Raw genomic sequence first — 22,549 nt, 5'->3', positions numbered from 1 at the left:
TACCTCCTGTATCATACTGGCTCCTAGACTGTATGTCATGCCTTCCCAGTAACTTCCCTTCTGTATCATGCTGGCTCCTAGACTGTATGTCACACCTACCCAGTAACTTACCTCCTATATCATGCTGACTCCTAGACTGTAGGTCACACCTACCTAGTGACTTACCTCCTGTATCATACTGGCTCCTAGACTGTATGTCATGCCTTCCCAGTAACTTCCCTTCTGTATCATGCTGGCTCCTAGACTGTATGTCACACCTACCCAGTAACTTACCTCCAGTATCATGCTGGCTCCTAGACTGTAGGGCACACCTACCCAGTGACTTACCTACTGTATAATGCTGGCTCCTAGACTGTAGGTCACAACTACCCAGTAACTTACCTCCTGTATCATCCTGGCTCCTAGACTGTAGGTCACGCCTACGCAGTAACTTACCTCCTGTATCATGCTGACTCCTAGACTGTATGTCACACCTACCCAGTAACTTACCTCCAGTATCATGCTGGCTCCTAGACTGTAGGTAACACCTACCCAGTGACTTACCTCCTGTTTCATGCTGACTCCTAGACTGTAGGTCACGCTTACCCAGTGACTTACCTCCTGTATCATACTGGCTCCTAGACTGTATGTCATGCCTTCCCAGTAACTTCCCTTCTGTATCATGCTGGCTCCTAGACTGTAGGTCAGGCCTACCCAGTAACTTATCTCCTGTATCATGCTGGCTCCTAGACTATCATGCTGGCTCCTAGACTGTAGGTCATGCCTTCCCAGTAACTAATTTCCTCCTGTATCATGCTGGCTCCTAGACTATCATGCTGGCTCCTAGACTGTAGGTCAGGCCTACCCAGTAACTTATCTCCTGTATCATGCTGGCTCCTAGACTATCATGCTGGCTCCTAGACTGTAGGTAACTCCTACCCAGTAACTTACCTCCTGTATCATACTGGCTCCTAGACTGTAGGTCACACCTTCCCAATAACTTACCTCCTGTATCATGCTGGCTCCCAGCCTGTAGGTCACGCCTACCCAGTAACTTACCACCTGTATCATGCTGGCTCCTAGACTGTAGGTCAGGCCTACCCAGTAACTTATCTCCTGTATCATGCTGGCTCCTAGACTGAAGGTCACACCTACCCAGTACCTTACCTCCTGTATCATGCTGGCTCCTTGACTGTAGGTCACACCTACCCAGTGACTTACCTGCTGTATCATGCTGGCTCCTTGACTGTAGGTCACACCTACCCAGTAACTTAACTCCTGTATCATGCTGGCGCCCAGACTGTAGGTCACGCCTACCCAGAAACTTACCTCCTGTATCATGCCGGTTCCTAGACTGTAGGTCACACCTACCCAGTGACTTACCTGCTGTATCATGCTGGCTCCTTGACTGTAGGTCACACCTACCCAGTGACTTACCTGCTGTATCATGCTGGCTCCTTGACTGTAGGTCACACCTACCCAGTAACTTGCCTCCTGTATCATGCTGGCTCCTAGACTATCATGCTGGCTCCTAGACTGTAGGTCCCACCTACTCAGTAACTTACCTCCTGTATCATGCTGGCCCCTAGACTGTAGGTCACACCTACCCAGTTACTTACCTCCTGTATCATGCTGGCTCCCAGCCTGTAGGTCACGCCTACCCAGTAACTTCCCTCCTGTATCATGCCGGATCCTAGACTGTAGGTCACACCTAGCCAGTAACTTACCTCCTGTATCATGCTGGCCCCTAGACTGTAGGTCACACCTACCCAGTTACTTACCTCCTGTATCATGCTGACTCCTAGACTGTATGTCACACCTACCCAGTAACTTACCTCCAGTATCATGCTGGCTCCTAGACTGTAGGTCACACGTACCCAGTAAATTAACTCCTGTATCATGCTGGCTCCTAGACTATCATGCTGGCTCCTAGACTGTAGGTCATGCCTACCCAGTGACTTACCTCCTGTATCATCCTGGCTCCTAGACTGTAGGTCACGCCTACCCAGAGACTTACCTCCTGTATCATGCTGGCTCCCAGACTTTAGGTCACGCCTACCCAGTAACTTACCTCCTGTATCATGCCGGATCCTAGACTGTAGGTCACACCTACCCAGTAACTTACCTCCTGTATCATGCTGGCTCCTAGACTATCATGCTGGCTCCTAGACTGTAGGTCACGTCTACCCAGTAACTCACCTCCTGCATCATGCTGGCTCCTAGACTGTAGGTCACGCCTACCCAGTGACTTACATCCTGTATCATGCTGGCTCCTAGACTGTAGGTCACGTCTACCCAGTAACTTACCTCCTGTATCATGCTGGCTCCTAGACTGTAGGTCACGCCTACCCAGAATTCCTCAGACTGACAACTAGTTATGTCTTGACTACCGTCTGGCCGTGTCCCGTTGATGGCGCCCATGTTTCCATTGCCAAATCCTTTCACGTTAAATTTGAACACAGTCTCTAGTGCACTTTTTATATGATCCTCTGGGAATAACTGCAATAGACATTGACATAATAGTCTATACATTTTGTTCAGTTGTTTTTCTTTATAGTAAATGCTGGTAAGTTTTAATTGAAGGGAAACCTTTTCATGGTTTAAGATTACACAATACACTTGCTGCATACTGTTGATTGGAATAGTTTTGTTTCATTTCAGTGTTAATTATGATGATGACCCAACAAATATACAAAATATCTGAGAAGTCATTACATTCTTAGCATAAAATTCTTTTAGTCCAATAGAAAATATATTTCCTGGGTGACTAATAAAATCTTTCATCCCCTCGGGGATGAGATCACCCTATTGTTCCTGTCCAAGTGTAAGACGAAGCATATTGTTTGTAAACATGAACACGTGGGTAGCGTATTAATATTATATGTATGCGTCGGACGGTTCACGCATCATATTTTAAACATTTTAAAATCAATCCCATCTTCTTTGATGTCAAATGTAAACACGACAAGATTAGCAGACAAACTTGTGTATGTGTGTGACCTCATAAAAGTAGTTCTTCTTCTGGGTCACATCAGTGACGTCAGGTTTATTGTGGAGAACGTGCAAAGAGCACATGTAGCTTGTCTCAACCCTAGGGTGAGACAAGGAAATCTCACACCGGTAAAAGTAAGGACAAATCTGTCCAGGTTAAGAGAAAAAAAGGATCTATTTTATAACTATTTTTATAAAAATTTCAAAAAAGAAAGCAGATTCAAACACCAATTTCTTTTCCCCAACAAAAACCTCTATGACGATCCCGTTATTTATTTTACCTTGTTACAATGCTAATGTTGTACCTACCGAGCTGTCAGCCAGACTAGAGGCCTTCAGGAACCAATGTCCAGCCAACTGGTCAGCCATGATGCTGTCGTGGTGTCCACCACTTGGATTGCTGTCGTAATTGTAATACTTCCCTGTCAAATCACAAGAACAAAAGGTGTTACATGATTTTATATTCAGCTGGTTGTTCCGATAATATAGATTTAGGTCACAATTGTTTTACATATTGACTGTTTAATTTTGATTTCCCGCTTCTTTTGATTTCTTTTCATTTTAATCTGAATTTGCACATCTTCATTTACATTAACCTAATCCACCTTACCAATTTAATAATATTGACTTTTGATAAAACTATTTGACTGGGTTTAGATAAAAAGAACTGGCCAATCGCTGGCCATGGGCTGACACCTGCCTTTTGAAGATTAGAGGAGTGACATCCAATTTCAAAGCTGGTCAATTTTACATTTATGCTGCCATACTATTCTTTTGATGTACATCAAAGGATCAAACCAGTCGAACTTGTATCATCCACAAGGTATAGCACATACAGAGCCTTCAATTCTTTTTTCATGACATATTCTGGAGGTGCAGAGAACATATAGGTGAGCATATTGAGGATGAGACCTAGAGCACAATTAGTCTTAGATGTAATAAGTTAACTTACCATTCCAGACCTTGGCTTCAAATGAAACTTTGCCTTTGTCAAGGATATCTGTGTATTTTTTCACATCATCTTCTTTTCCAAGAATTTTGCCCATCTCTGTCATCATTCTGAGAGCTGCCAGCCACATTCCTCCACAGTAGGCACTGAGCAGCACAAAGTAACAGGTAACAATTTAAGGATAAATCAACATGATTACTATGATAACTGACCCGGCCTAGTAATTAAAATAAATAACTATGACAACTGACCTGGCCTAGTAAAGATGTTACTATGACAACTAACCTGGCCTAGTAAAGAAGTTACTATGACAACTGACCTGGCCTAGTTAAGAGGTTACTTTGACAACTGACCTGGCTCCTGTCATGGACCAAGCATCAAATGTTTGGTCAGCAAATCCACTGTTTTCAATTAAGCCGTCTCCATCTGTGTCCCAGTTCTGGGCAATCTCCATCACTGTCTACAATACACACAAGGTTCAACAGTACACTAACTAGTCATACCTTGAATATAGGTCATAGCTATATATATGGAACTAGAAATATGTCAATATGACATGAAAGTCACCCCATCTCCTGTATGATTATTTCAGTATAATAAATCATTGACCAAGCTACAACTGACATATTTCCACCTGTCAATCAAAATGGTCTAACAATGACCAGGTATGCATACACGCTGTTTAGGTAACCATGCCAACCTACTAGGATATAATAAGAAAGCATGTGGTTGATTTACTTGAAGAAAATGTTCCATGTTTTATGACCATAAAACACAAACACTGCAAATAATTTCATTTTTTTTTAATTTCTGTGACATTCCCTGGCCTTCTTCATCCCAATTTCAAGGCCTTCCACATTCAAACATGCCAAAGTGCCAGGATAAGATAGTTCATCTGTTAAAATGAAAAAAAAATGATATAAGAGAACTGAACATGCATATTGGAGCAAATCATTTTCACCAAAACTAAAGGCTGATAATTAAGGAATTTCCAATCCCTATCACTAGTTTGTACTGGTATTGTTTTCGTGGTTATTTAACTCCATATTATCAGTTGATACTTCTCAGTAAAAATTATTTGTTTGTAAAACTGTCAATATCGTCTAGTCATTGGTTTCCGCCCGTTATATATTTCCGCGCAGCCATTTTATCAAGCTTTATCTCGTTACTATGTGACCTGCTGGACACAACACAAAGATATTTTAGACGTTTGGCCATCGTCTGTAAACTGACACAAAAATTACCGGAACTTCGTCCGGAAAACATAAGAATTAATCACCGATTAAAAAACATGCATAAATATGCAGTTTTGCTTAATACACTTTTTATCTTGCTCAAAATGAATACAATGTCAATACCATGTTTTGCCGGTACCTCGAGGTCACCACTGCCACCACACCGCAGAAACGATAACATTAAACGGTGTCGAGCGCTTTTATTATAAATTCTGAATATGGCAATGTTCTACTTACCTTACATGACCCTGCACTCTTCCGGTTTTCCATTTCAAGTTCTGCCGTAACGTGTTATGTTGTAAAGTGTCCTAAAGTTGTAAACGTTGTCAGGCGGGATATGAATGTTGATGAAATATTTGTTTGAATGATGGCGCATTTATTTATAACATATCACCATTTGAAATTATAATGTGACGGCTGAAAATGGTATGTAAGTTAAAAAAATAAAACAATTTCCATAAATGTCGTAAACTTTTTACTTTGGACGAACTTGATTCAGGCGTGCCGTTTACCGCCGGGAAGGCGGCACCTTCCTACTGATTACGAATGTCCCTTAAATCCCGCATGTTCGGCACCTGCCGTTCGATTAGAAGTTTCGTCGGACTGCAGAGAAATGCAAAGCGATACAAAATGTTGTTTGTGTCCGCCAAATTGCGCGTATGCTTTTAATGTAGTGTGCCGGCGGCAAACACAAACCCGGCATGTCAAATCAAGTTTGCCCTTTTGCTAGGTGACGTTTTCTTTTGTCATTGCGTGAATAGATGATAAAGAAAAAGAGACGTTATTGAGCTTTTCTACCTGAACTTTTTATTCCAAAATTTAATTTGGTTTAAAAAGAAATTTTACCAATATAGTCATTGGTCAGACATAAACATCTCCATCAATCAATAGCAATATATAATATAACAGTCTACCCCTTCGGGAACCTCAAAGGTGACTGATTTATATTCGGAACATCTTTAGTTTGAAATTCGGAACGCCTTTTGGTTGTATGTTAGATCTATTCCTAAAATCGATATCGGAGTTATCCAAAAGCTTGTAATTAGCGACAGAAGCAAACACACGAAAGCTGAAAAAGTGGAGGTCAAAATCTGGGACTGAAACCAAAATTAATAGTCCCCGCTGGGGTTCCCCCAGGGGTGACTAAAAACACATAGTGCCCTGGACTCCAACAGGCTAAAGAGCAAGTATTTATCTAGGCTTCATGGTTTATAAGAAATGTATGAAAATTTTATAACATTTTACTGCTATGACCTTGAATGTAAATAAAGACCACTTACTTTAATATATATATGATAGCCTTTCATTCCAGCAAGCTCCAGATCAAATATCATGATTATGGGATGTACGATTCATTTGGATATTTAGTACAATTGACCCCTCTGACCTTGCATTTAAGTAAAGGTAATTGTTTTGAAGAAATCCCCTTCACCCCCACAAACTAACTGCAAATCATTATGACCCTAGGACTTATGGTTCTTAAGAATAAGTCTTATAATGCAAAAGAATGAATGCTTGTCATCCTTTTCTGTGCCAGGTACCCTAAAATTGCTACATTAACAAGAGTAAAAGGTCATCATAGTATTAACTAAGATTAAAACAAAGTTCATTTTTTTCATTCTAAAACACTCCAGAACAACAATGTCATGCTAATCTACCTTTGCCACAGGGTACATGCTCTGTAAGTAATCCTTATCCTTAGTCTCACTGAAGTCCCGGTAAGTCTGGAGGACAAACTTGAGGTTGAGGTCTTTCCATTCACATGTGGGGTGGATGATGTAAGCATTCAGACTGGCCCAAGGTTCATCCTCTGTAACAACAAGAATCAATGATCAATTTTGATGTCGAAAATGAGTTTTTTTCTTCTTCATCATATTAGGCAATAACATTCTTATTCGTTCTTTAATAATCTTTACACAAAATTGTGATTAAATGTTTGAAAAAGTATCCACCAATTTATTAGGGAGTGTAGAGTAATTACCTACTACAAAGTGCAGAACACATCAATTAAAGTAGATATGGTTTTACAATGGTTTTAGTGTTTCTGTGTGTCAACTAGTACTGTACAGTATATTAACTTCGCCAGAACTTTATCCTGAACAAGAAAAGTTCAATATACAAAGTGCTGTAATATCTACGGTTTCTTATTGTCTACAGGCGTGTTATGTTCATTTTTAATTGTATTTTCAGAAATTTGTTTTGTAAACTGATCTTTTGTTCAGACAATAGAGGCTCCATTACAATCCTGATCCTGAAGCCATACACACTTTCAGTATAAACATTTAAAATAGCTCTACTTGTTAAAATTAAAATTAAAATAAAGAAGGTTTACAAAAACAAAAAAGACAATTTACTCTTTACTTTGCTTATAACATTAACATTTCGTTTTAGAATCAGACAAATACATCTATGGTAAACAGACTTGTAACAATAATAGTAGCTTCTAGTTTTACCGACCTGGGTCTCCGACATCGTGTGGTACAGAATTACCCTTCTTCTTGATGCCTCGCATTCCTTCCATACAGAAATGGATTGGTGTTGCATCCTCTGTCATCACTGCCTTAGCTGTAATATACACAGTTAAACATCATAATTCAGTTTTTTCAGATCCAGTGTAACATTTACTTAGTAAAGTAAAGAAAACTACGGTATACAATTCAAAATCACAAGAATTTTTCTCATTTTTCTTTAATCTTGATGCTTGTTTATGTGAAATAAGAGTTTTAGTGTATATTCAGAAAATTTCACAAATCAATAGTATTGAAATTTCAGAAGCTATGATGCAAAAGATTTTTCTAGTTATACAAAAACAAGAATTCCACAGGAGTAGATGTGTCGCCTGCTAAGCACTTTTAGTAGGAAAAGTGTCTTGGTTTGAGTTATCGCGTAAACAGATATGCCAAATACGGAAAGTTGAAAATTGACAGAAAAACCTGTTATATATGTTGAACATTATTGCTTCTAGCATTAAAATTTGAAAGGAATTGATTAAAAAAAAAGTGCTTGTATTTAATACACAATGCCCTTATTTGGCAATAAAAGGGGCATAACTCCACACCCAAACTTCTGAAATGTGAATTTGTCCAAGCTATATCGGTATGCAATATGTGTACAAGCTATATCGGTATACAATATGTGTACCAAGTTTGAGTTCAATCAACCCAAGGGAACCCAAGGGAACTCAAGTTAAAGCACAGAAACCTTGTTTCGGACGATGCAACCGCCGCCATGATAAAGTAATACCTTTATGTAGCCTCGCGTTGCAGGCGACACAAGGCGACACAAAGAGACCTGACACAGAAAGTAGAGAAATAAAAGTTTACTCTTCAAACTCTGAGTGCCATTTTCACTATTATGCACACAAGCAAGACTTTAATATCATGCTATATTTATCAAACATCATTTATATCCCTGAAATATGTGGAAAAAATCTTTCCATACAAACAATACTTTTTATTTGACACCTAACATAGGTATCGCATATTTGATGATGAAATGATAGGGCAGTGGCATCAGAATCGACACTATCAAAAACCACTGGATTAGCATCGTAACTGTAACTTCACCGTGATGTTCACATTGTTGTTATGTATATTGACTCTGTTTAAGTTGTTCAATCACAATTTGGATGTTATTTGGATGCTATTTTTATTTCACCAAGGCTCAACATGATATTTATTCCAAAGATAATGCTTACCAATGTCATGTTGTAGGGAGAGCTGTATCTTGGGCCAAAGCATGATGAGAGAAAAGGAGGCGTAGTGGTGGACGTCGTACGTGTTGTACATCCTGTACTCGTGCCCTATAAAACAATACAAGGGGTAATTCAGTGTTTACTTAATATGTCATCTTGTCACAAAATCTTTCAAGACAGTACAGTTAGATACTCCTTACAAACAATTCAAGTCAAAATATCGACAAGACTCAATGTTTTTTTCGCAATCTTTTCTCTAATGAAGAAATCTTTAATGGTATAGCCATAATTGCTTTAGCAGCAACTGTTGGTGAACTTTACTTTTGTAAACAAAAAATATATTTCAAATTGAGGCAAGAAGGCAAATTTATGCTTATTTCACCCAGCCTCTTTGGATCTTAAGGCATTTAATCTTAATCAATGGTATCTTCCAAACAATATCTCAATCATTGTGCCAAATAAGATATAGGTTTTATGTTTAAACCTATCAAACTCAGTATCAAGAGTGATTTTAAAGGCGTTAGTTCACAAACTATACCCTTAAACAAAGAGATTGTGAAGAAGAAACCAATATTTGTCTAATGCATTGTGATGGGCCAACCACTGATTGACATCAATTACATCTGGTTACAATCTATTGATTCTGATATCAATACCACTTCTTCAGAATTAAAAAGTTGTACATTTAAAATGGGACTCAAGAAAACCGTACACATTTTTTTACAAACTTAATAAGGTATTACAACTAGAAAGTGTTCCAATATGAGTTTAGTAGGATATTAGTAGACTACAAATTAATCTACAACAGAAGCCAACACAGAAGAGTTTATGTCATAAAACCTAGTAATCCATAAACACTACAAATTAAAAAGTAATAAAGACATTAAATTGTATCTTTTTCTTATTATAGTTGATACACTGCACTGGTTAGTACAAACCAATTCTAACTAACGTATGTGATTGATTCTGAATTGAAAATTAACGCCCAATCCTTGTTAACTTACTAAAATATGAAAATTGAAATGAAAATAAAAGCATAAATAGGAAGATTTTTTTTTAACAAAACAAATTAGTTTGTATAAAAAGGAAAACATTAATCCCAAACCCTTTTCTGCAAATCCACACAAAAATAACACTTGCAAACCCACAAAAATAACACTTGCATGTAATTCAATTGAGCATGATGACCTGAAACAGTCAGTGAGAATATTTACTATACAGCCCTTATAATTACCACATTGTTTTTATTTCTGTTTGGCACTTATACTTACTACAAAGTGATACAATTATATTTACTCTATTTTTACTAACTGTACAATTATTACAGTAGATGTATGGCGGTTATACTTACTGTACAGTGATTTTATATCTCAAAGGTTTACTCTTGTTATTTATTGGCAGCCTGAAAAATTTTGCAAAATTATTGCAATATATTAATCATCTTATGGTATTGCCACTATATAACCCTACCAAAGTTTGAAGCCTGATATATAACTTTATTCAAGGTGTTCTTATAATTAACCTTTGTATCGATTTGATCAAAATCTGATGAGAAATTAAGTCGCTAGAGCGATGACAGTGAGTCGTGATGGGATGCTATAGGATGTGACTGGAGAGACAAGGGTAACACAACATACCCCAATAAAATAGTGGAGAAATAAAGAAACCTGCAAATCTTTGAGGTTACAAATTAAAGTTCTACACATAGAATACAGCCCTGATGAATTCTCTCACCTTCTAAGTAGGCAAACTTGCTGTATTCCTGTACGACAGGTGCTTCACTGCTGTCCTTGTAGATACACAGTTCCCCGTCCTTGCTCTCCAGGGGGTCGGCCCAGATGGTTCCCCCGTCACTCACATAATACAACTCATTGAATAGAGCTGACTTGTACCATGCTGGTAGATTGCTGGTAAAGAAACATTATGCAAAATCATAAAAATGAAATTTCATCATCAGTAGCAAAACATTCATTGAATTATTTCTGTGATTATAATGAACTATGCATAAAAAAATATCAAATAATACAATTGACTTATTTAAAGATAATAAATTGCACACAACACCGAATAAATTTGCTTATTGAAGTGAAAATCATATCCTGTCATACAAAAGCATTTATGTCTAACATAATGAAATATTTGTCAAAAAGCCTTAATTATCAACCTCAACAGTTTATTTCATCATAAATATTTTCTTTATCATTCAAAATTTAAGCCAGTGTACCTATTTTGTAAGATCGGATTCTGCCACGCCTCTATCTTCTGTTCCCAGGCGGGGTAGTTTTCTAGAGCAAAGCTACACATACGAGGGCAGGCATCACCCTTGTATCCAAACCAGCGACCATATCGTCTGAAAAAATAATGTTATCAGCGATGTTCATATCACACTTAATCTCACAATACAGAGACAGGTGTTACCCTTGTACCTGAATCAGTGACTAATTTAAATGGTCTGGAAACATAATTTTATCAAAAACATCAAACTCAACACAGGGTTACAGTTGCCATGTATGTACTTAAACCCGTGACCATAGCATGTGAAAAAACCCATCAGCAACATCTTCAATGAGATTCATCAGTTTGGTAATATATAAGTTTTACTTTATACACAAACAATGTACATTTTAAACGTGCTGCAACGTTTTAAGACGGACTGAGTCAGAGCTTGACAAAGGGACCAGTTAGTCTTGAAATATTGAAAAACATTTAATACGTACGTTGTTTTTGTACAAAGTAAAACTGAGATATTTATCAGCAACATTTCATCCCATTCAATCTTAACATACAGAAGCAGGTTTAACCTATGTACCCAAACCAGAGACTGTACCTACATCTTTAGACTAGAGACTATACCTACATCTTTACACCAGAGACTATACCTACATCTTTAGACCAGAGACTGTACCTACATCTTTAGACCAGAGACTATACCTACATCTTTAGACCAGAGACTATACCTACATCTTTAGACCAGAGACTATACCTACATCTTTAGACCAGAGACTATACCTACATCTTTAGACCAGAGACTATACCTACATCTTTAGACCAGAGACTATACCTACATCTTTAGACCAGAGACTATACCTACATCTTTAGACCAGAGACTATACCTACATCTTTAGACCAGAGACTATACCTACATCTTTAGACCAGAGACTATACCTACATCTTTAGACCAGAGACTATACCTACATCTTTAGACCAGAGACTATACCTACATCTTTAGACCAGAGACTATACCTACATCTTTAGACCAGAGACTATACCTACATCTTTAGACCAGAGACTATACCTACATCTTTAGACCAGAGACTATACCTACATCTTTAGACCAGAGACTATACCTACATCTTTAGACCAGAGACTATACCTACATCTTTAGACCAGAGACTATACCTACATCTTTAGACCAGAGACTATACCTACATCTTTAGACCAGAGACTATACCTACATCTTTAGACCAGAGACTATACCTACATCTTTAGACCAGAGACTATACCTACATCTTTAGACCAGAGACTATACCTACATCTTTAGACCAGAGACTGTACCTACATCTTTAGACCAGAGACTATACCTACATCTTTAGACCAGAGACTGTACCTACATCTTTAGACCAGAGACTATACCTACATCTTTAGACCAGAGACTGTACCTACATCTTTAGACCAGAGACTATACCTACATCTTTAGACCAGAGACTGTACCTACATCTTTAGACCAGAGACTATACCTACATCTTTAGACCAGAGACTGTACCTACATCTTTAGACCAGAGACTATACCTACATCTTTAGACCAGAGACTGTACCTACATCTTTAGACCAGAGACTATACCTACATCTTTAGACCAGAGACTGTACCTACATCTTTAGACCAGAGACTATACCTACATCTTTAGACCAGAGACTGTACCTACATCTTTAGACCAGAGACTATACCTACATCTTTAGACCAGAGACTGTACCTACATCTTTAGACCAGAGACTATACCTACATCTTTAGACCAGAGACTGTACCTACATCTTTAGACCAGAGACTATACCTACATCTTTAGACCAGAGACTGTACCTACATCTTTAGACCAGAGACTATACCTACATCTTTAGACCAGAGACTGTACCTACATCTTTAGACCAGAGACTATACCTACATCTTTAGACCAGAGACTGTACCTACATCTTTAGACCAGAGACTATACCTACATCTTTAGACCAGAGACTGTACCTACATCTTTAGACCAGAGACTATACCTACATCTTTAGACCAGAGACTGTACCTACATCTTTAGACCAGAGACTATACCTACATCTTTAGACCAGAGACTGTACCTACATCTTTAGACCAGAGACTATACCTACATCTTTAGACCAGAGACTGTACCTACATCTTTAGACCAGAGACTGTACCTACATCTTTAGACCAGAGACTGTACCTACATCTTTACACCAGAGACTATACCTACATCTTTAGACCAGAGACTATACCTACATCTTTACACCAGAGACTATACCTACATCTTTAGAGAATCCTTTCTGCAGTTTAATATGCTGACATACCTCCCATAGAGTTTCTCTTTGTTTTTAAAGTGTACAACAGGCATATCCCACGCAAGTGTGAAGTCCATCTCTTTCTTGCCACCAGGAGGAACTGTTATTTGTGAGCAGACGGCCGTGGCAGTTTCATGTCCCTTTCTCTGTGGCTTGTCTGAAATAATCAAGGTTGTCAAGGTTATAGAAGATCTTATATTTATGTCACGATGGCCAAACTTATTAAGAGTTTGTCCAGTAATTTAGTATTTAAAAAGATGAATTTTAAATACGATGTAATTTGAGTACATGTTAATACTTGCGCTGTGTATCGTGTGTAATGGTATGTATGTCTGTGTCAGGTAATGTACCTGTGTTATAATTGTGACGTATGAGAGGTGGGTGCAAGTATTGGCTGAGAGTGACCCTTTGACCTATGACCCTGTCCATGCACGTGAAAAGCCTCACTCTGGGCTCTACCCAGGTGAGTTAATTCACTCTATACCAACCCTTGGCTTGGATAAGACGTATGGGAATTGCCTGTGTGCGTTACCGCCACAGTGCAAGGTAAGTCTTACATTAAATTCAAAATAATATAAAACAGACTATTACTTCTATTTAACAAATTATTAAATAAAGTACTGTGGTTTTATAATCTATTGCATTTGAATTATATTGCCGTCAAATATCTGAGGCTATAAGTTAAATTAGGGTACACGTGGTCAGGTATTATAACATCATGTCATAGGGTTAAAATTAGGGTGTAATTATGTTATGTAAGTTTCTGAAATAAAATATAATAGTTATTTCCAAGTAATGTCTAAATATCAAATACTTTATGGTATTAATATATGTGGATATAGTTATACGTTTACACGTGTCCGTATATGTACTCTTAGACATTGAATTTTTATTTCAGGGAACTGTCTCCGTTCATGGTGTGAATGATTAAATAAACTGTCATCTGTGTGTGCATATGTATTTGGGTTATTGTATCTATATAGTCGCACAAGAAGAAACCCACACAAATACTCGTGTGACATTTAGACAGACAAGTGTGGTGAACAAAGCTGTTAATTTCTTACCAATAATTGAGAATAGCTAGTAACTGACTTACAACTGTCCAGGAAGTATGAGAAGTACATGTACTAAGGTTTATCTATTTATGTATCACTACAAAGTAATAACATGTTACTTAGTCAGGGTTTATTATATAGACATTTATGACAGTATAATGTTTATACTTATATATGACTTGGTTTTTATTGGGGGGGGGGGGGGGGGGGGGATATTGAGCGGTAGGATTATATATTATGTAACCTTAAAAAAATGTTCAGGGGTTCATCACATGTGTACTAATAAGATATAAAGTTAGGTAACTAGTGATGTTAAATATGTTGTGAAAGATCTCTGTATCATCATAAAATGTTGCACAGCAATTTGTAAATATATCTTGTCTGTAGGCTTGGGTAGACAATCTGAGGTCAGCTAAATCAAACCACACTGACTAAAAATGTTTTTAACTGCTAAAAGGGAAAAACAAAAGTTTCAACAAAGTTTGCTTCACCTGTATATAAATGCTGCAGTTATACGATAGTCAACAACTCACTGCGATGATTAAACACTGCATGGAAAACTTGGTCAAACTGTCTAACTAATTCCAACCCTTTTCAGCTCCTGGAATAAAGATACTGTTCCACACATTGCTTGCTTACTTTCTATACAAATAACTCAACGTTATCAATTGTCAACTGCATCCAGACTGTAGGATCCAACTCTCAGCAAAAGAGACTTGACCAAAGACTTTTAGTTTAACTAAAACTTGCTCAAAAACTTTAATGAAGTCTAATTAACCTTTTTTGGGCCTCTAAAATATAAAATTAATGTTCAGAGTATTGCCTTGCCCTTATATAAATGCCTCAATAAATCCAAAATCATTATGAACGGTTAAAATAGACTTATAATGAAAGAGCATCCTTTAATTGTAGAAAAGAATTCTTTTCTCCTCGACTACAAAGTATTTTTTTCATATAAAGGACAAGAAAACAATCCAATCATCTGATATTTGATAACAAATTTTGCTGGACATAACCAAATGGGAAACAAAATGTGGGATTAATGTAAAATTGTGAACAAGCAAATTTGTGGAATTTATATCCCCCGCTTGCAGGACATATTGTAGGTTAACATTATTGAGGTTAGGTTTAAACATTTGAGTATCGTGCTGTCGAAACATAATGTATAGCATGAAACTTGAAGAAAAAAGAGCCCTATACCGCATTGATTATCCGTAAATATGCACAAATCACATCGGTTGGCAAAATTAGCATGAGTTGAATGTGCATAAGGAATTTGGTTGAAAGATCTTAACAATATCTACAGCAACAAGTACTAATTGTAATGGGGGACCATTACAGATGTCCCTCAAACTGCCCCCATAGTCAGAAAAGGATCGCATTGCCATAGTACACCTACAATGTACATACTAAATTTGAGTGAAATTGAATTTCTAAATTGCAACCAATCAGAATCATCTGTGTATTTGCTATGGCAATGGAACGTATGCTATTGAATTTACAGTCCCCTAATACCCCTATTTATCAATTTTCACAAAAATAACAAAATATCTAAATTTCAACCAATCAGAAGCCTTCGTGTGGTTGCTATGGCAACGAAACCTATGCGGTTGAACTCACAGTTCCCTAATATCCCTATATACCAATTTTCATCAAAATTGAACCAAGTTTGAAGAAAATTGGTTAACATTTGTTACAGTTATTGCACAGAAACAAAACCCAGCAGATAATTACGTTTTTCACTATTCAAGGGGCCATAACTCCGCCAAATGGGTCATCAAACTTGGCCGAGCCCTTAAGGCATTTAACCCTGTGACCAAGTCTGAAGAAAATCGGTTAATATTGATTATAGTTATTGCACGGAAATGAAGCGTGACAGACAGACAGAGACGGACAGACCCATTTTAATATCCCCGGTTTCGATGAACATAAAAGGAAATCATGCCTTATGTTTATGGATTGCTTGCATTTTCAGGTTGTAACTGTATTCTACAGGTTATGATCAGATGTAGTTATCAAATTACTAAACACTGTAGTCCGACATTGATAAATGTAGTACAATTCAAATCCACTCACTGTGTCCCTTCATAGTCTTGTTATTTTATATTGACAAAAAGCAAACAGACATAAAACTTAAACAGGTTCCATTGCACCATCAAAACGCAACAAAATCAGCCAACCATTAAAACGCAACAAGATCATGCCAACCATTAAAAAGTTAACAAAATCGGCAAACCACATGATTGTTATAACTACCTGTATCTCACTCCGGAAAAAACGAAGAGTTTTACTAGGTTTTAAGATCTGATGGTTAATTATTAATTTAAAATCAAAGCATACTAGCATTTAGTAAATGATTTAGTTGTGCGAGTCCTAAAATGTCTAGATGCTCATATTCTTACTGCAAAGCCTTGTCCTAAACTAAGGTGAAAAGCCAAATGTGTTCTACAGATTGGGCTAATTCTTACCTGGACCAGCTGGGGGAAGGATGAGGTTGGCCAATACACGGACCAGACGCACCAAGAGAAGGAGGAAGAGAGAAATTGCTGCCTTCGGTATGCTATCTCTCCCCCTACTCTGGCTCTCTATAAACAAACACACATCACTGTAGTCAGGAACAGGCTAGCATTACTAGGTGCTTCGTCCAAGTTATTTGGGGAATGCCTTTCTAGAGGACATGGCTTTGTAGTGACACAAACATTTCTCAGCAGAGTTTCTTCGAAGTCAAGGCTTACATTTCAGAGGCTATGTATCAGACTGGTATAACCTAAAACCCTTAATCTGAAGTCGAACACTCTATTAAATAGTTAGCTATCCTATTGCCAGCGACCACCCCAGGTTAGATCTGCTACAATCCTCCCTCCTTTTTCACTGACTGTGAAAGCTAGAACTGTCATTTGGAGGATAACTAATACTTCCCGCAGATGCTGGTAGTTTACACATCATTTAGTGACCTTGACCTTGGGGTCAACTTACTGAAATGGTAACTCGTTTCATCAATATACATTTTTGTATATACAAAATTAAAGTCTGTAGAGCAAGTTTTCTGGATAAGTTATTTCGCATAAAGGGACGTAACTCCCTTAAAAAGTGTTGAAATCTGAAATTAAAATGTTGGTGCACAACTACATAATATACTGATTATTCAAGTGAAGTTTCAATAAAATCTACCAGTTAGTTAAGATGGAGTTATCTGAACAAGTTATTAAGCATAAAGGGCCGTAACTCCCTTAAAAAGTGTTAAAATCTGAAATTAAAGTGCTGGCGCACAACTACATAATATACTGATTATTCAAGTGAAGTTTCAATAAAATCTGCCTCTCAGTTAAGATGGAGTTTTTGGGAGAAGTTACTGCGGACAACAGACACCCAGGGTGATTCCAGTATACCCCCTAACTTCGTGGGGGGGGTATAATAACACTATTAACAAGTGAGGTTTTGAGTATCCACTTTTATAATACTAAGCACAAACAGAGCTTGTAACATGTGTTTATACAAAATACTAACATAGTCATGATGAACAAGTCTGGTGTAGGGGCAGAAACAACTAAAGAATGCTACTAATACTAGGGTTATACTAGCAGCTAGCTGTAGGTGTTGGTAATTGTGGGAGAGTGTACATACTAATACATGTTAATTCACACAATATTCAGGATATAGCAATGTTTCAGGATTAATTTAGATTTGCAACAGGAAATATTAGACAGTTTAATCATAATGAGTTTTCCTCCTCATCCTAATTATCATATAGTGAAGTATGTTATTAGCATCAAAAGACAGGCACACCCTATGGTGCCCGAAATGATGGCTTCTGTTATTTAATCATTAATGTTTAACATTTTAGCAGATGTTCTTTATAAAATAGGGACACGTCTATCTTTCAAAATAAGATTTTAACCAAACATTTCATGCAAACAATAATTAGTATTAATTAACTTTCATGAAATTGAAAGAAAAAATGTGCCATCACATTACTAGTTGACATTTTTTACCTGTGAAACAAAGTGCTATTTTATAGTTTTCAAAACTGAACTTACATTCCCTTCAAAATGATAATGAGATGTGAATGCAAATTCGTTATCAAAGCAAAATTAAAAACAATTAATTGAGAAAATCTAATTTGCCAAGCAATGGCAAGCATTTCATTTTGGGTAGTGGTGAGTAAGATCTGTACCTGGAGTAGAGGTGAGTTGTCCGTCCTCAGCCAAATCATCCCAAAGCAGACGGCCATTACCTTTAGGGTCAAAGTGCAACTTGTGACTCACATGCACATCCTCCTGAAGTAAGTTACAATCCAGATTAAAAAACAAAATGAAATATTTCTGTTGTTTCTACAGCTGTTTAGGGAATAACCCTGTAATGTTGTAATATTTGCAACAGTATATTATGATTAAACTGTAACTAATTCAGTTTTAATGGTGACACGGAGAAAAGCTAGCTCAACTGACATTTGCTGCAGAATCACTACAATATATATACTAATGTAAATATCTAAACACAGTACAGTTATCCCCATACTAATCCTACAAGCTGAAACACAGTACAGTTATCCCCATTCTAATCCTACAAGCTGAGACACAGTACAGTTATCCCCATACTAATCCTACGAGCTGAAACACAGTACAGTTATCCCCATACTAATCCTACGAGCTGAAACACAGTACAGTTATCCCCATACTGATCCTACAAGCTGAGACACAGTACAGTTATCCCCCTACTAATCCTACAAGCTGAGACCCAGTACAGTTATCCCCATACTAATCCTACAAGCTGAAACACAGGACAGTTATCCCCATACTAATCATACAAGCTGAAACACAGTACAGTTATCCCCATCCTAATCCTACGGGCTGAAACACAGTACAGTTATCCCCATACTACTCCTACAAGCTGAAACACAGTACAGTTATCCCCCTACTAATCCTACAAGCTGAGACACAGTATAGTTATCCCCATACTAATCCTACAAGCTGAATCACAGTACAGTTATCCCCATACTAATCCTTCAAGCTGAAACACAGTACAGTTATCCCCATACTACTCCTACAAGCTGAAACACAGTACAGTTATCCCCCTACTAATCCTACAAGCTGAGACACAGTATAGTTATCCCCATACTAATCCTACAAGCTGAATCACAGTACAGTTATCCCCATACTAATCCTACGAGCTGAAACACAGTACAGTTATCCCCATACTGATCCTACAAGCTGAGACACAGTACAGTTATCCCCATCCTAATCCTACGGGCTGAAACACAGTACAGTTATCCCCATACTAAACCTACAAGCTGAAACACAGTACAGTTATCCCCATTCTAATCCTACAAGCTGAGACACAGTACAGTTATCCCCATTCTAATCCTACAAGCTGAGACACAGTACAGTTATCCCCATACTAAGCCTACAAGCTGAAACACAGTACAGTTATCCCCCTACTAATCCTACAAGCTGAATCACAGTACAGTTATCCCCCTACTAATCCTACAAGCTGAATCACAGTACAGTTATCCCCATACTAATCCTACGAGCTGAAACACAGTACAGTTATCCCCATACTGATCCTACAAGCTGAGACACAGTACAGTTATCCCCATACTAATCCTACAGGCTGAAACACAGTACAGTTACCCCCATCCAATCCTACAAGCTGAGACACAGTACAGTTATACCCCTACTAATCCTACAAGCTGAAACACAGTACAGGTATCCCCCTACTAATCCTACAAGCTGAGACACAGTATAGTTATCCCCATACTAATCCTACAAGCTGAATCACAGTACAGTTATCCCCCTACTAATCCTACAAGCTGAATCACAGTACAGTTATCCCCCTACTAATCCTACAAGCTGAAACACAGTACAGATATCCCCATACTAATCATACAAGCTGAAACACAGTACAGTTATCCCCACACTAATCCTACAAGCTAAAATCACAGAAAAAACAATGGTCTTGACCTATGTTTTGGGAGTTCACAAAAATTGATGTTACTCTGAGTCTGTGGACAAGTGATGTGAGTAACAATCAAATTTAGGCAGAACTACCTTGACATTGACCTTTCAAGGTGACGCTATTGTTCATGATGTCATAAACAATTTCATAATGTGTCTGGGTCAGTAAGGGTCATTAAAGATAACATCATTAACAATCGCTATGTACTTCATATTCAAATGAGAAATTTCTGAACAGTGTATTGGAGTTATAAGGTCACCGATTATCTTGATCGACAATAAAATCAATATTCAAATGACCATCTCAATATAAATTGTCTTAAAATTTATCTCCATGAACTCCTCTTTAAAGTTAACATGAACATTACTTTTAATAACACAGTGCTACATCAACCTATCGATGCCATAACCCTGAGGCTTCATTTTATTACTGAAACTTTAATGATCTGTGTTAAATTTGACCTTCACAGACCTTATTGGCAGCAGCGATTCCGTAAGTACACTTGATGTCGCGGAGAGAGTGATGAATGAGGACACCTGAAACTTGACGTCCTTCAGCGTCACTTTCAAAGGCCTCGTTATGACAGTCACCAGCAGTATCACTTTTGGCGCCTGTTCCGTTTTTGAAGGTAAAGGCGATACTAACATCCAATGGGTCTGATCCACTGTTCTCCACCGACCACACAAACACTCCCATAGGAAAGCTTGTCTCCTGTAGGACACATACAGATACATTAGGTAACTGATCAGTGGTAGAAAAATAACCAACTTCAGCCATATTTTTCAGCTGGAAAACCAGGTAAGCCAAGCACATGCTTTCGAATTAAATAATAAAAAATGTTCTAATTTATAAAGTGTTTAAGTCAACTTTTTTGTTTCAATTTTATATTGGGTCCAAACATCAACACAAATGACTTTAAGAAACATTTTTCTTTTGATTTAAGAAATGTCTTGGCTCATGCAATCCAAAAGACTTAATTGCAGCCACCCAGATACTATGATAACTATGACAAAACAATAATCCTTACCTTGTAGTCGTGTGGAAATATTGGGGAGATTTGACGACAAACAAGACGCAGTTTGTATTCAGGAATGTCGTAGACTGTCCAGGCACGGGGGTAGAGTGCGTGGTAGGTGGCATCCTGGGTAGGGAATCCCCAATCCCAGGCCTTTAGGTGCTTGCCCTTACGCCCTGTCAGGACCTTCTGGTACACTGTCTTACCATTCTTACGGACACACAGGATAAACTGAAAACAACGTAATTATATCTTACTGGCAAACAATATCTTCTAGGAGAGTCTTAAAGAAAAGTGATTCTTTGCAGAAGTAAAGTTAAACAGGCATTATGTGTTACCCTTTGGTTGGAGTTTTCTTCATCCCACATTGTAACTTGTGATAACTTCTACTCTTAAAAGGTTGTGCAACTATTAAATGAACTATAGTTTCAGTATCAACCACAAACTTTGGTAAACCCAAACCTTCGAGGAAGATACAGCTCAGCCGGGAAGGATTTCAATTTACATTCCTTACAGAATATTGTGTTAAATGAAAAATTAAGAATTCCTGAAAAATAGTACCGTAGCTGCCAGATTTTAACTCATATTTAATTTGCTGTAATATACAACACAATGACACAGTAGATATATATGCTATAATCATAAAAACAAATTATTATATTAGAGGTATTATGTGCAATAAATCAAGCCTAATCCAAGATGGCAATAAATACAATATTCATGTACTTTGTTTATCTATACATTCACTATCCCTTCCTGGTTCTACCAAGATGGCAATGTTTACAGTACTCATATAATTTGTGTCATAATTCTATCAGGAAAAGGCATTAAAGGGGCATCACGGTGAAGTAACTTTATTTTTTGTCTTTTTTTCAAATACTTCATAAACATATCAAGTGAGACTCCTTATGGAAAATAACGATCGGATTTGGCTGAAATAGATTCATAAAAATGATTAAATCTAAGAAAATCATCGGTATTTCTACCTGTCTGACCAACGTTTTGTTCAGGGATTTCCCTCTACTAGCGCATGCGCATAGCACACCATTTCTTTGTAAACAAAATGACTGGCCGTGTGAAGTAAGCGAAAGAAAAGTGTTGTACCGTGTCAGCTACGAAACG

General features: G+C 37.6%; 1 protein-coding gene across 1 annotated transcript in view; it reads right to left on the bottom strand.

Moving 5' to 3' along the window:
- The window catches only part of LOC110462571 (non-lysosomal glucosylceramidase-like), a 38,457-nt gene that overhangs the window by 5,962 nt on the left and 9,946 nt on the right, over positions 1 to 22,549 (bottom strand). Inside the window, exons 3-17 of the mRNA XM_021516562.1 lie at positions 21,874 to 21,974; positions 21,440 to 21,658; positions 20,884 to 21,123; positions 18,632 to 18,734; positions 16,926 to 17,042; positions 13,412 to 13,559; positions 11,073 to 11,198; positions 10,583 to 10,755; positions 8,852 to 8,956; positions 7,612 to 7,719; positions 6,813 to 6,964; positions 4,273 to 4,379; positions 3,923 to 4,065; positions 3,280 to 3,392; positions 2,287 to 2,478 (exon numbers count right to left, since the gene is read on the bottom strand). Coding sequence (XP_021372237.1) covers positions 2,287 to 2,478; positions 3,280 to 3,392; positions 3,923 to 4,065; positions 4,273 to 4,379; positions 6,813 to 6,964; positions 7,612 to 7,719; positions 8,852 to 8,956; positions 10,583 to 10,755; positions 11,073 to 11,198; positions 13,412 to 13,559; positions 16,926 to 17,042; positions 18,632 to 18,734; positions 20,884 to 21,123; positions 21,440 to 21,658; positions 21,874 to 21,974 — 2,147 coding nt within the window. The remainder of the gene's footprint in view (positions 1 to 2,286; positions 2,479 to 3,279; positions 3,393 to 3,922; positions 4,066 to 4,272; positions 4,380 to 6,812; positions 6,965 to 7,611; positions 7,720 to 8,851; positions 8,957 to 10,582; positions 10,756 to 11,072; positions 11,199 to 13,411; positions 13,560 to 16,925; positions 17,043 to 18,631; positions 18,735 to 20,883; positions 21,124 to 21,439; positions 21,659 to 21,873; positions 21,975 to 22,549) is intronic.

The sequence above is a fragment of the Mizuhopecten yessoensis genome, unplaced genomic scaffold, assembly GCF_002113885.1.
Source record: "Mizuhopecten yessoensis strain PY_sf001 unplaced genomic scaffold, ASM211388v2 scaffold10807, whole genome shotgun sequence".
In the NCBI taxonomy this organism is placed as follows: Eukaryota; Metazoa; Mollusca; class Bivalvia; order Pectinida; family Pectinidae; genus Mizuhopecten; species Mizuhopecten yessoensis.
This window is presented reverse-complemented; position numbering and strand designations above follow the sequence as displayed.